At 40.6% G+C, this 13,589-nt stretch overlaps 2 protein-coding genes across 2 annotated transcripts; one reads left to right on the top strand and one right to left on the bottom strand.

Moving 5' to 3' along the window:
- Nucleotides 1–3,057: 3,057 nt before the first annotated feature.
- On the bottom strand, nucleotides 3,058–8,497 carry taf6 (TAF6 RNA polymerase II, TATA box binding protein (TBP)-associated factor). The gene is made up of 15 exons (XM_079248318.1): nucleotides 8,317–8,497; nucleotides 7,086–7,243; nucleotides 6,840–6,926; nucleotides 6,567–6,720; nucleotides 6,393–6,449; nucleotides 6,181–6,300; nucleotides 5,952–6,073; nucleotides 5,670–5,747; nucleotides 5,461–5,562; nucleotides 5,162–5,344; nucleotides 4,776–4,850; nucleotides 4,574–4,699; nucleotides 4,298–4,471; nucleotides 3,883–4,074; nucleotides 3,058–3,604 (listed from the first exon to the last, which is right to left on the bottom strand). Exons 2-15 carry the CDS (start codon nucleotides 7,239–7,241, stop codon nucleotides 3,314–3,316), a joined length of 1,917 nt encoding a protein of 638 aa, XP_079104444.1. The 5' UTR covers nucleotides 7,242–7,243; nucleotides 8,317–8,497; the 3' UTR covers nucleotides 3,058–3,313.
- A 309-nt stretch (nucleotides 8,498–8,806) lies between these two features.
- Nucleotides 8,807–13,104, top strand: mrps31 (mitochondrial ribosomal protein S31). The gene is made up of 7 exons (XM_079247256.1): nucleotides 8,807–8,947; nucleotides 9,431–9,856; nucleotides 10,239–10,391; nucleotides 10,494–10,637; nucleotides 10,713–10,789; nucleotides 11,027–11,167; nucleotides 11,520–13,104. The coding sequence occupies exons 1-7, from the start codon at nucleotides 8,847–8,849 to the stop codon at nucleotides 11,753–11,755; spliced, it is 1,278 nt and encodes a 425-aa protein (XP_079103382.1). The 5' UTR covers nucleotides 8,807–8,846; the 3' UTR covers nucleotides 11,756–13,104.
- Nucleotides 13,105–13,589: the final 485 nt, after the last annotated feature.

Raw genomic sequence — 13,589 nt, 5'->3', positions numbered from 1 at the left:
AGCGAGCTTCAACTCCCACCTTCAGCAGAGCTTCGAACATGTCCCGGGTGAGGCGGGGGACATTGAGTCCGAATGGGCTGTGTTCCGTGCCTCTATTGCTGAGGCGGCCAGCCGGAGCTGTGGCTGCAAGGTCGTTGGTGCCTGTCGTGGCGGTAATCCCAGGACTCGTTGGTGGACACCAGCAGTGAGGGATGCCGTCAAGCTGAAGAAGGAGTCCTATTGGGCCTTCTTGGCCTGTGGGACTCTGGAGGCAGCTGATGGGTACCGACGGGCTAAGTGGCATGCGGCTTCGGCCGTTGCCGAGGCAAAAACTCGGGCATGGGAGGAGTTCGGCGAGGCCATGGAGAAAGACTTCCGGACGGCTTCGAGGAGATTCTGGTCCACCATCCGGTGGCTCAGGGGGGGGAAGCAGTGCTCCATCAATACTGTGTACAGTGGAGATGGGGTGCTGCTGACCTCAGCTCGGGACGTTGTGGGTCGGTGGAGGGAATACTTCGAAGACCTCCTCAATCCTACCAACACGTCTTCCCATGAGGGAGCAGAGCTGGTGGACTCAGGGGTGGACTCTCCTATCTCTGGGGCTGAAGTCGCTGAGGTGGTCAAAAAGCTCCTTGGCGGCAAGGCCCCGGGGGTGGATGAGATCCGCCCGGAGTTCCTTAAGGCTCTGGATGCTATGGGGCTGTCCTGGCTGACACGCCTCTGCAGCATCGCGTGGACATCGGGGGCAGTACCGCTGGATTGGCAGACTGGGGTGGTGGTCCCCCTTTTTAAGAAGGGGGACCGGAGGGTGTGTTCCAATTACAGGGGAATCACACTCCTCAGCCTCCCTGGTAAGGTCTATTCAGGGGTCCTGGAGAGAAGGGTCCGCCGGATAGTCGAATCCCGGATTGAGGAGGAGCAGTGTGGTTTTCGTCCTGGTCGCGGAACAGTGGACCAGCTCTATACCCTCTCTGGGGTCCTGGAGGGGGCATGGGAGTTTGCCCAACCAGTCTACATGTGCTTTGTGGACCTGGAGAAGGCATTCGACCGTGTCCCCCGGGGGCTCCTGTGGGGGGTACTCCGGGAGTATGGGGTACCGGACCCCCTTGTACGAGCTGTCCGGTCCCTGTACGACAGGTGTCAGAGCTTGGTCCGCATTGCCGGTAGTAAGTCGGATTCGTTTCCGGTGAGGGTTGGACTCCGCCAAGGCTGCCCTTTATCACCGATTCTGTTCATAACTTATATGGACAGAATTTCTAGGCGCAGCCGAGGGGTTGAGGGGATCCGACTTGGTGGCCTCAGGATTGGGTCCCTGCTTTTTGCGGATGACGTGGTCCTGTTGGCTTCATCTGGTCGTGATCTCCAGCTCTCGCTTGAGCGATTCACGGCCGAGTGTGAAGCGGCTGGGATGAGAATCAGCACCTCAAAATCTGAGGCCATGGTCCTCAGCCGGAATAGGGTGGATTGCCCTCTCCGGGTCGGGAGTCAGGTCCTGCCTCAAGTGGAGGAGTTTAAATATCTCGGGGTCTTGTTCACGAGTGAGGGAAGGATGGAGCGTGAGATCGACAGACGGATCGGTGCGGCGTCTGCAGTAATGCGGGCTCTGCGCCGGTCTGTCGTGGTGAAGAAGGAGCTGAGCCAGAAGGTGAAGCTCTCGATTTATCAGTCGATCTACGTTCCTACCCTCACCTATGGTCATGAGCTGTGGGTCGTGACCGAAAGAACGAGATCTCGTATACAGGCGGCTGAAATGAGTTTCCTCCGCAGGGTGGCCGGGCTCTCCCTTAGAGATAGGGTGAGGAGCTCAGTCATCCGGGAGGGGCTCAGAGTAGAGCCGCTGCTCCTTCGCATCGAGAGGAACCAGTTGAGGTGGCTCGGGCATCTGGTCAGGATGCCTCCTGGACGCCTCCCTGGTGAGGTGTTCCAGGCACGTCCCTCGGGGAGGAGACCCCGGGGAAGACCCAGGACACGCTGGAGGGATTACATCTCTCGGCTGGCCTGGGAACGCCTCGGGATCCCCCCCGCAGAGTTGGCAAATGTGGCTGGGGAGAGGGAAGTCTGGGCTTCCCTGCTTAGGCTGCTGCCCCCGCGACCCGACCCCGGATAAGCGGCAGAAGATGGATGGATGGATGGACAGTGCATACATTTTAACACTGGGATAGCCAACAAAGCACTCCACATTACAGGGACAGGCTGAGAAATCTCTGAGTGAGACTGAAACAAGTTCATCCACCAGGCAGAACTCCTCTGAGCTCTTCTTTACCTTTCTCTCTCTGTCTCCTGCCCTAACAAACTGTACCCCAACCCTGATCACATCCTCGTATATCTGGCAACAGCCCTTTTCATCATGTTCTATGCAGACCATACTTTCCTGTGTAACACGGCTTTATAGTTTTATACTGTAGAATTTCATTTTTAGTGTCTGCATTTCCGTAATGTACACACAGATGTAATTTTTCATTTATATTATTCCATTGTAACAGTTCTGCAATGCACAATTTTGTTTCTGTACAAGTCCTACACTTATGGCACAATTGACATTACGATTGATGTTCGTAGTTTTTATTCTCATCACTCAAATAAACAAAAATCACAAAAAACTAAGAGGAAAAAAATAAACCAAAATATGCTGGATTTTAAATGTTGCTCTATTCCTTTTCCTCAGTAGTCAATTTTTCATTTCTGCACTAAATCTTTGGTCAAACATATACATCTACCATTAAAAAGGTACAGATAATGTATTTTTTTCATTTATCTTTTACTTTCAGTGGTAATATTCAGTAAAAAGAAGGCTTCAACACCACTCGTGGGGTACAAGCTATACTCTTATTTGCAGTTACAACAATCTCTTAGTATAAAACAACCTATGACTGCCAGATCCAAAAACAGTAACAGTAGTAATATTGCCATTGTCTGCCAGACTTAATATTTTTCTACTCTATATTTGAACTACATCCCATGCTCAGATTGTTTTTGCCACTTTCTTTTCTGGTGCAAAACATAAATGAAAATAATCATGTAAAAATAAAGCTGTAATCTCAAAAACACGCAGAGAGGGATTTTGTACAAAATCTGATTTATTTTAGGGTAAAAAAAGAACATGAAATCAGTTAGAATATAAGGTGAAACACTATGTATCTCAAAGATTGATCGGCTTTCATTGGGCTTTAAGGTATTTACATAGTCTGGTTGCACTTCCTCTTTATCAGCAAAGAGTTCACATATTCCTCTTCAAACCACTAAGGAGGTTACCTTTTTAGGTTCAGTCCAGACAAATCCCACTGTGTTTACAGCTGCTCCAACATCATAAGAATCTATACTAGTTTCACAAGTATCAGTGTGGTGACTGTGTGCTTGCTCCCGGAGACTCAGACCTCTCTAGTTTCATCCCCGTCTCGAGTGGAGTTGAAGAAATGGAGGTTGAAAGCACGGAGCTCTTAGGCTCCAAGGAGGACGAGGCAGACGAGGGTAGAGATACAACTATGTACTTCTGCAGAGGGCGTGAAGTTGTAATTCCAGGACCACTGCCAGACTCCAGTTTTACCAAAGGTTGTAATGTTGAAGTTGCGCTGGGAACAGTGCAAGTTACTGGTGAAGCTGACTGGGAAGAGCTAAGAGTGATTACCTAAAGCAAAGAGCAAAACACAATTTAATGTTTTAAGATTTTATAGAGAAGGGTTTCCTGTTAGATAAAATCCACGACACTTGAAGGTTCATTACGTTTTAATTACATTAGTTTTACATGTGTATTCAAGCAGTTTTTATGTTTTAAAGGATTATGCATAAATTGTCATCACGACTCACTGAAAATAAGCCTTTAAATGTATGCCATGCAGATTTCCTGCATCATCCTGAATATCATCATCCCGTTCAATAAAAAGGAAAAACAAAAAGCAAATGTACCTGTTGAGTTGAGGCAGCTCCTGCACTGGTTCCCATTACAATGTATTTTGTTGCAGGGGGAGATGGCTGTGATGGGGTACCAGGTCTTGGGGACATAAGGGTGAGGGAGCTAGGAACCTTAATGATGCTGGGAGTGCGAGGTCCTCCTGACCCACTTAACCCACTTTGTGACACTGAAAGGGTCGGGCGAGGCTGCAACAAAATGTCAGCATTCGTTATTCATCAATGACATATTAGTTGTCTAGCTAGCACATGGTACTTATGTTATGATTTACATCACTGCACTGTAAACATGATGCATGGTTATAGTAGAACATCCTTCATACTATCTTTGTTTACTATTTTCTTATCATTGCCAAAATATTTGACAGTGTCTACTCAAGCAATAGATATCTATATAAAGTATAATGTGTACCTGAGTGATTGTTAATGTGGTTCTGTTGACTTGCTGTGCTTGCAATGCTGCTTGAGTTCTAGCTTTCACAACATGAGAACACAGCATGGGTCCAAGGTAGCCATAGTCTGCACGATACTGCTCCACATTGTCCGGCTGAGGTCGTATCTTGGCAATAACACTGGCACAATGTTTCTTGAGAAAGGCAATAAAGGAGTTACTACAGATCGACTTGCTTTGATGGTATTAGTTTACAAATGGATCAAGCTGAAGGAGTGCAACAACTCGATTTATTACCAGTAAAAGACTTTGAACATGTTCAGCTCCTATCTTGTCAATATTGGAGACCACAGATCCTTCCATCACTGCTTTGATGCGAGCACCCTCTACAGTAAGCCGAGGAAGAATCAGTGTTTTTATCACCTGCACAGGACAAAAGTTTTAGATTAGCGCCATGGACTCAGAAAGAACAAGGAAAAGCTGAGACAATCCCACTCACATCAGGTCCCAGTTCAGCAAGTCCTGCGATGCAGCCATAACGTGTCGTCCATTGAGTTTTGTCATCCAACCAACTCTGGAGAAACATACAAGTATGGTTACTGAACTTGTATGGCTACAAGAATGCTATATTTTCACATAACTTTGGTTTTACTTGTAACTTAGATTAAACTGAAACCAAATGTATACAATGTAAAAGACTGAACTGATGGGCTTAAATACATATTAATTAATAAATTGATGATGATGATTAGTTAATAATAAACACGCTTAAGTGTCCCTTTTTGGTCACAACAAAAAAATATGTATTTAAATCAGTCTTTTATTAAGAAAATTTCAGAAAGACAAAACATTTATGGCAAAACATTGAATAGTTTAAAAGAACACCTTAGTAAAAGTCTTGGTGATTCTGGACTGGATGTTGTTGGTTGTTGTACTGAAGGTTTTACAGCTTTGGGCCATCAGACGAGCAGCGAAGTCTCGTAAAGCCCAGTGGTTGTCAACGTCTGGTCGTAAACACAGCTGCTTACTCACAATACAGGTGACCACTGCTGGGATGAGCTCATGTAGCTACAAATACAGCAAAAAATAATTAAAAATAGCACTTTTAGAGTAAGAATCATATAGATATATTGTTAAATTGTAGAATTTCAAAACAAAAAACAACATGTAATTACTTAACTTACATATTTTTCCAAATACAAAGTGGGGTTGTCCATAAGAGCTTTGACCATCCGCATGAGATATATCAGCAAAGCCAAGTTGTTTTGCACCACATTTACACGAACCTTTAAGGAATGTAATAAGTCAGAACTGAAAACTGAGATATGTTTACGTATTTACTGTAATATGTTTGATGTTTCAGAGCACTAAAAAATGCTGGCAACATGCTTACGCCTTCAGAAATGAATGTGCTGAATCTGGGAAGCATCTGATAAAGTCCTGGATCAGTAGCAATGCTCTGTAGGGCCTCCTGTGTAAAACAAAGAATGCATTCAGTAAACAACTTTTATTTAATGTGAGAATTTATACTTGTAATAAAATTTTCTGTCATCTGCAAAATCTTTCATTTAAAGCTAGTAATTGAAAAGACAAGTAATAAACTCTTCAGAAATAAAATCATTTAGTTGCTTAATACGTATTAAATCACCAAATATGTAGAGACAATTGGACTTACTGCTCTTTTAGCTTCACAGGAGCCTACACATGCTTCTGTGATTTCCTTGTAGTAAAGCTGCTGTTCTACAGAGAGCTCATGAGTGCTGCGTGGTTTTAACCTGATGAGACCCTTTTCCTTTCCTGAAAGAGATGGACACAAATAAGTTGTTAAATTACTACAGATGATTAGGGTGGAAGAGGAAGGGCAAGGATTGTAGACGAAAAACTTCAACAACCAACATACTGACCTTTGCCATCAGGAGCTGATGCACCCTGACCCTTGCCTTGAATCGTACCTTCTTCCTCCTGACCAGGTTTGACAACTTTAAGAGGTTCTGTGGATTCAGTCTTCTGTTGCTCTTTTGTTGCTGAAAAGCAGTAAATATACTTACATCAACTTTCTTCCCCAATCAGATATATAACATCTAATGTTTTAAGAAAACATTTAAGCAGGACTAACCTGGTGGAGGATTTTCTGGAATTGAAGGCTGAACCCCTTCAATACTTAACCAGTGGGCTGTAGATTAACAAACAAAGAGAGGGCAGAATCTTCATTAAAAAAAAAAAAAGAACCCAAAGCAAGACATTACAATTGATGGTGTAAAATAGCATGTAACACTAATAATTTTAATACCTTTGAGGGAGACATCTAGTGGTACTCTGGGGAGCGGCGTGTTGATAATGTCACTAAGGTCAACCTCCTTTTCTTCGTAGAAATGAAGCTCTCTTCCACCACCACTTGCAAAGCGAAAAGGGATAAACTCTTGGGACTGGAAACCATACAAAGGCTACAGAAAAAGAAAAGAAAGGGAATTTACTAAAGACATCCATTTCACAGAACATTAATCAAATGCCTTTAAAAAAATGGGGAAGCACTGTCAGTTAAAGACAACAAGTTCCACCTTACCTCCACATTTTTTAGTTTGAGAGCATTGTCTATGTCACTGGTGGTTAATTTACGTCTCTTCCCATGATGCATGAACTTCAGAGCATCCTATGTATTTAAAAAATGGAAGAAAAAAAAGAAAGAAAAGACACCAAACAGCATTAAAATATCACATATGACACAAACCCACATTTTCAATCCAGATTAATGGCAACTGAATATCATACAGACAGAGCATTAATATTTTTCAAAACATCCAAGATTTACCTGTGCAATTTCTTTTATTCTATAGCTGACTTCCTCACTTAGGGCAATGCAGCTTTCCTCCTGTAACTGTCCGACTCCCACAGACTCTGCCATGGCCTTCATAGACTCAGTAGGCAGGACTACCGAACACTGCTTTTGCCGACGTTCCTCTGCCATGGCTGTTAAAAGAAAGCATGCAGGTTTAAGTGAAATCTTATACTTCTAGGGCGTACAAACATGGAATACCACTCAAGAGAAACACTCAAAGAATTAATAATATTGAAGCTGTTTGTGTATTGCTATTGGCAAAGTTAGCTGAAAGGATATTTCTATCCTTTTTTCAATCTGCTTTTTACAATGTATGATAAAGAGCATTTTTTATTATTTTCCAAAAGTATGAAACACTTATACAGATACCAATTAAAGGCCATGGTAAGACATTGTCCTAAAACAGGTGCTTCTTGGGCAGTAGACTGTAAAACTAACTGAAATTGCATCTTGTGCTTTCAGAAGACTGTGATAGAAACTAATAAACAAAATCAAAAAAAGGTTTGAATCACACAACAGACTTTTACAATGCATTAGTTATTATTTTGTATTTGGTCATAAGACAATACACACACACACACACACACACACACACACACACATATATATATGTATGTATATAGATAGATAGATAGATAGATAGATAGATAGATAGATAGATAGATAGATAGAGATGTGTGTGTGTGTGTGTGTGTGTAAGTATTCCTGTGTCTTTGTGCCCGAGGTTTAATGGCGTTTCTCATGCAACTTAAGAGTCTGGAAATGATGTTATGTAAAATACACTCGAGCTAATTATCAAGTTGAAGTAGACGCGTTCATCTGAACAAGGAGTAATATTTCCCATAACCTTATCAGTATCACAAATCACACTTAACTTCCCCTTAATAACATATTAAATCAATCTTTAAAAAAGAAAAAGAGATGACCGCTGATCTGTGATCATATAAAAAAAAAAAAACTTCTTGTGTGTAAACAAACACACTATGCTACGTAGAGAGCGGGTTAACCATTGACAGAAGTAACCACTTGCAGCACTCTACAATAGCACATTCAGTCAAGCTGAATAACTTTACTGCAGAATAAACATACATGCCAATTTTAAGGCCCATTTTAAGTGCATATATCTTTAATACTATACATCTCTTGAACACAAGTTAATATATGTTAGCTTCTATGCTAATAAATTAGCGTCCGTTGACGTTACCTGTGAAGTTGTCCCTCTCCTTCAGAGTTTAAGCAACAATTTAAACGTATACACAGTATCAATGTTGACAACAACAATGCTTTTCCAACGCTCCCTCTTCTCTATTATTGTCCATCTTTCGATCTAAATATCCCACTTGTACCGACTGCAGCTCAGACATCCGTTCGTGAATTAGCGTTTATGTTCCATCGCCATTTTGAGTCACGTTCCGGTTGTAGTATCGCGAGAATATTTGTTACGACAATGACAGACTAACTACTTGGGTTTTCCCCCCCCTCATTTTCATTTATTTATTTATTTTTTTAATTGTTTAAACATGTTGAGTAAAGGTATTTTGAATTACAATTGGCAAAAATGGTTCAAAATTGTATTATATCACTTAGCATCTTATTTATTCCAGTGCTTACTTTGCTTCTTACACAAGAATCCTCAGGCCCGGAACTATTGTTATCCGTAATTTTTTCTCGGTGACCTTATCATGTGGCAACAGGAATAACACCAGGAACGTGGAAGGTTATTAGAAGAAAGAAATGTACCAATTTTTATCCCGGACTGCATGTGCAGCACGAAAACCTTCACTTTGTGTCTACGAGTCATGTGTATCATCTCTTAAATGTAATACGGTCTTTAGGTAAGTTTAAATGATCTCCGTTACATGTGTCTAAACGACGCTCAGGACAAATATAACAAATATAACAACTAACGACCCTTAAAAATAAAGAATAAAATGTTTGCACGGTTGCGTAGAAATGTGTTTGCATTGAAGAAAGGTTGACATTGTTTATTCGAAAGAGCTCAAGCTTGATATGCTGTTACATGAGCAATTGAACTCAGTTATCCATTAGCTTAGCCAACCTTATGGTTTACAGGTTTAAATTGAGAGTTTTGTATTTCATTCACCAAACGGTCTTTGTTTGCTCAGTGATCAAAGTTTGAGGAATTGGTAACTAAATCGTTCGCTGGGTAATTTAAATCAAATTTAAACGTGGAATCAGTGCCATGTATTCTTGTTAAACAATGCTGCTTATTCAAAATAATGTCCACTACTATATAATGTTTATTATTATGATTGAATACTCCTTTGATGAGTACTTCTGCCTTCTACCTATCTCAGGAGGGTAAAAGGAGGAAGAGGAAATGCTCTCAGCACGTGTCCAATCAAACTCTGTGAAAAAAAAGATGATGCCATCCCCTCTAATCAAGGTGAGACAACAAAAGAGGATTGTCAAATGAAGATAGAGGAAGCAGTGATTTTAAACCCAGATAATGGAGTTCCTAAAAAGCAAGCGGGAGATGTTACAGTTGAAGAGGTTGCAACAAAGTCAACACCTGTCCAGACTGGTGCAGCAAAGAGTGGCAAAGAAGGTCTCTTGGATCTTCTTGGAGCAATGAAAGTGGAAGTCACAAGTAAACGGAAGCTCAAAAACCTGAAGACAAAGCAGAGTATTGTGTCAGAAACACACTATAAGCATAAACCAGCAGCTATGGAGAGCACCATCAGTATGTTTCAAAAGGCAGCAGTGGAAGCTTCATCACAGAGGTGAGAAAACTAGCAGAAGTTGTTTAAATAGGTTAAATGGTTTTATAAAGGTTTTAGTTTCAGAGCATTTGTATTTGCAGTGTGCCTCAGCATGATGACCCAATTACTAGGGCTGTGGCCATATGCTTTTGTCCCAATTCGATTTAAATGGCGATTCTCACAATTCTTCATTTTTTTTCATCCAAAAAAGCTATGTTGAAATTGTGAAGTAAAAATCCAGATTTTTTATTTTTTGGTCTGATTTTCCCACACCTTGTAATTACAGTCACTTTAGCAACTTATTCCATTGCAAGTTTGTTTAATCTGTGGTGACTCACCTCCAGGCTTGGAATGATATCTGATGTGTTCCTCTGTGTATTTTTTTTTGTTTTTTTCTTTTCAGTGATACATTGGATCCTGATTTAGTTGCAGCTGCATCAGCTGCTGCCTCCACTCTTCCTAACCAAAGACAGGCTGAATCGGAGCTGCTCAGGCAACTGAGGCAACGCAAAGCCCTCACAGAGGCTCAGAAAAAAGGCAACATGGACAATCTTGGGTACATTTAAATGAAATGTTATGTTCTTGGCTTTCCTAATGTAATTAATGTAAAATTAAAAGTTTAATTGTTAACATCAACCGAAAATGATTATTTCCTCAGAGTAATAATTGCAGACATGAAAGTAGGAAAGAATCCGAACCGTAAGAATGCTTTGCCAGCTAATCAGATTTGGTTTGATGATGATGGGCAAGGATTCACACAAGACAGAGGAATCACTGCTGAGCTAGCCGGTGTCCGGAGAATGTAAATACTTTTATTTATCTCTTCAGTTAGATTTTTTTTTGCAAAGCATGTGTGTAATATGCCTTGTATTTTTAGGAGGGATTTGTTCCCAGCGAAAAGACTTAACATCTTTTCTCCATCTACTGATGAAAATGGAGTTGAACCAACACTTGGTAATATGGCCTAATCTTAGAGCTTTAACCCTTTCTTTTTTCCTCACTTCATTCATGATTCTGTTTTATATTTGATGTTTCCAGAATTTGGCCTGTCAAATACATTAAATATATTATTTTAAGATAAAACTACCATAGAGGCCATTGTTTCATCAATGCTCAGCAAGTTTAATGTCACTTTGCAATATTTACTTGTTTTGAGTGGAACAGCTTATGACATTGGTCTTATATATTCAGCAAAGCCAACTCTATGGGATGTGGATTTTGCAAATCAGTTGTCTCTGTCAACCAACCAAATGCCTCGGAACGGGTTTGAAGAAATGATCCAGTGGACCAAAGATGGGAAACTGTGGCAGTATCCAATCAACAATGAAGTTGGTGAGTACTTTAGACACCACCATTTAACCAACAAGCTTTGAAAAAGCACCAATTGTATAATTAATAACCAGTCATTTTGACCAGTCACAATTATTAATAACAACTGATCAGTTTCATCTGTGGACACTAGACTGTGTGAGGCCGATAAAGATTGACCAGTATAGTGCGTAATGGGTTTTTTTTTTTTCATAATTTTGTACAAGCAGCCCATTTAGGGCCCAGGCCAGTGTGAATTGTCTCGCTCCTCTTGTGGTCCAATCCAAGGCTGAAACTTTTATAACATAAAAGAGAGTTTATGAGAAATACGTTTGGTGAAAGGACTTGCTAATGGTGTATTTTCATGTCATGTTAGGCCTTGAGGAGGAAGCCAGTGTCCCGTTCCATGAGCATGTCTTCTTAGAGAAACACTTGGAGGAAGGTTTCCCTAGTAAGGGACCAGTACGGCACTTCATGGAGCTTGTGGTGACTGGACTTTCCCAGAACCCCTACCTGACTGTGCAGCAGAAAAAAGAACATATTTCCTGGTTCAGAGACTACTTCCACCAAAAAGAGGACATTGTCAAGGAGGATGATATTTACCTCAACTAAGTAAAGACCGTTTTCTATATTTGCTGGGTGTGGACAAATAAAAACAAGACAGATATTCACAGCTGGGGACTTGTCAGCCACGATCAACAGAAAGTTGTTTTAGATCAAATTGGAATAAACTTATCATTTGAAACCAGTTATTGGCTTACATTGAAATGTTAACAGGCAGGAGAAAAATGTCCATTAAGAAGTGAACTTTTGCTGTACAACCCCAGTTGTACATAAATAAACTTATATTGATGATCTTGTGCGTATTTATGTGATCCAGTTGTCCAGTGCCACTTTATATTTTATATTTATATTTTTTTAATGGTCCAGTGCACAAACACCTACGAATGTGGTCTTTTTCCAGATGTTTTTTTTTTTTAATGTGAAGATGACAAAAACAGTCTGAAATCGGGTTTACAGTAGGGACATAATTAGACCTTGAACCCTGTACATTTTGCTAGGGAAGTACTTTTAAAGTTAAACAACCTCTTAACAATGTGCCACTCAGATTCCCTCTGGTGTAAAAACACCATCTATTGTCTGGGAAGTGGAACATGACAGGTTGATGTTTGAAAGCACTTCATTTCCACATTTTGTTCACTTATGCTTAAGCATAGTGATTGGCATGATAAGATGTTGGCAGCATGTTTAAACTCTGTTTGTGTCAGCTGTGTAATGCACAAGAAAGTATGAGTGTGGAAAGACCTTTTTGTTCTTGGAAATTGCTATTTTTAGTGTAGCCCTCTAGATGGTAGTACTGGGAGATGTGGCTCCAAGTCAAACAAGATTATTTCACATCAAGACTGGAACATAGGTGTGAAATGTAACTAAACAAAAGGCTCCCTCTGCGAAGCAGTAACACATGCTCTGTTTGTATGATTAGAATGATCAAAACTTGACTGATCAGTCTGTAATTTTGTGTGTTTTTGATGTTCCAGTCACCAGTAAGTAACCAAAAATAACAGCTGGAATTTTTGGAAAGAATTTTTTTTTTTTGTGGGGAATACCCAGTCGTATCCTACAGTGGAGAAATCTTCTTAAAGTAGCACAATTGAAGAGATTTCTACAATTAAATCCATAAGGGGAAAAATGACTTTTTGGGGAAGAGAAGAGAAACTCATTTATGGTGTCCGATGCTCAGAGGTCATCCACGTTTTGGATTCAAGTCAGCAACACAATAAACAAAAGTGTATAAAAGTTGTAAACTGGTGTTCTTTCATAGCATGGCTTATAAACTTCAATTGTGGATTTAATTGTTTTATTCAAGGCATTGTGGTGGCACCTTGGATGGCAGATATAGACTGATAAAGACAGAAAATAATTTCCCTGATTGATTCGTTGTACCTATCTATTCCTATTGTAGGCCTACATAGAAAATAAAAATAAAGCTTTGTTCTAAATAATTAGTCAGTTAAACCACACAGCTTACGGTGTTTGGGTGATTTTTTTCTTTTTTTTTTTTTTTTGGACAGAATACAACTTTCTACATAAACGGGTACTGAAATGGCGCGATTTCCGACAAAGAGCACTTGAACGCACCATGAAGTTGCGAAGCTCTAAAAATGGAGCTTGAGATCGGACCATGAAGGCAGCACAAAACACTACTACTACTACTACTACTGCTGGGATACTTTATAATCGTGTCAGAGCAGCAGACGTTAGAGTTGCCGATGCAGGAAGGTGTTAACTTAAAGCGAAGACTTTGAACAAAACGCTTCGCTTTAAGTCATTTAACAAGGCAAAATTTAACATTTTGCCTTGTTAAATTTTGAGATCTAGCGCCTGAACGCAGCATCATTTTTCATCTTTTTTTTTTTTGTTTCCCTGTGATTTTGTCTTTTTTTTT

This window comes from Telmatherina bonti (assembly GCF_933228915.1).
Source record: "Telmatherina bonti genome assembly, chromosome: 10".
NCBI lineage: Eukaryota > Metazoa > Chordata > Actinopteri > Atheriniformes > Telmatherinidae > Telmatherina > Telmatherina bonti.
The sequence above is the reverse complement of the archived record's forward strand: the minus strand, read 5'-3'. Positions and strand labels throughout refer to the sequence as shown.

Excerpts from the sequence above, each read along its gene's own strand:
- taf6 (XM_079248318.1), bottom strand. The coding sequence starts at position 7,241 with ATGGCAGAGGAACGTCGGCAAAAGCAGTGTTCGGTAGTCCTGCCTACT. Across the intron at positions 6,927-7,085 it reads GAATAAAAGAAATTGCACAG|GATGCTCTGAAGTTCATGCA; the intron begins GTAAATCTTGGA and ends TTAAATACATAG. Across the intron at positions 6,721-6,839 it reads TCAAACTAAAAAATGTGGAG|CCTTTGTATGGTTTCCAGTC; the intron begins GTAAGGTGGAAC and ends CTTTTTCTGTAG.
- mrps31 (XM_079247256.1), top strand. The coding sequence starts at position 8,847 with ATGTACCAATTTTTATCCCGGACTGCATGTGCAGCACGAAAACCTTCA. Across the intron at positions 9,857-10,238 it reads GTGGAAGCTTCATCACAGAG|TGATACATTGGATCCTGATT; the intron begins GTGAGAAAACTA and ends TTTTCTTTTCAG. Across the intron at positions 10,790-11,026 it reads TGGAGTTGAACCAACACTTG|CAAAGCCAACTCTATGGGAT; the intron begins GTAATATGGCCT and ends TTATATATTCAG.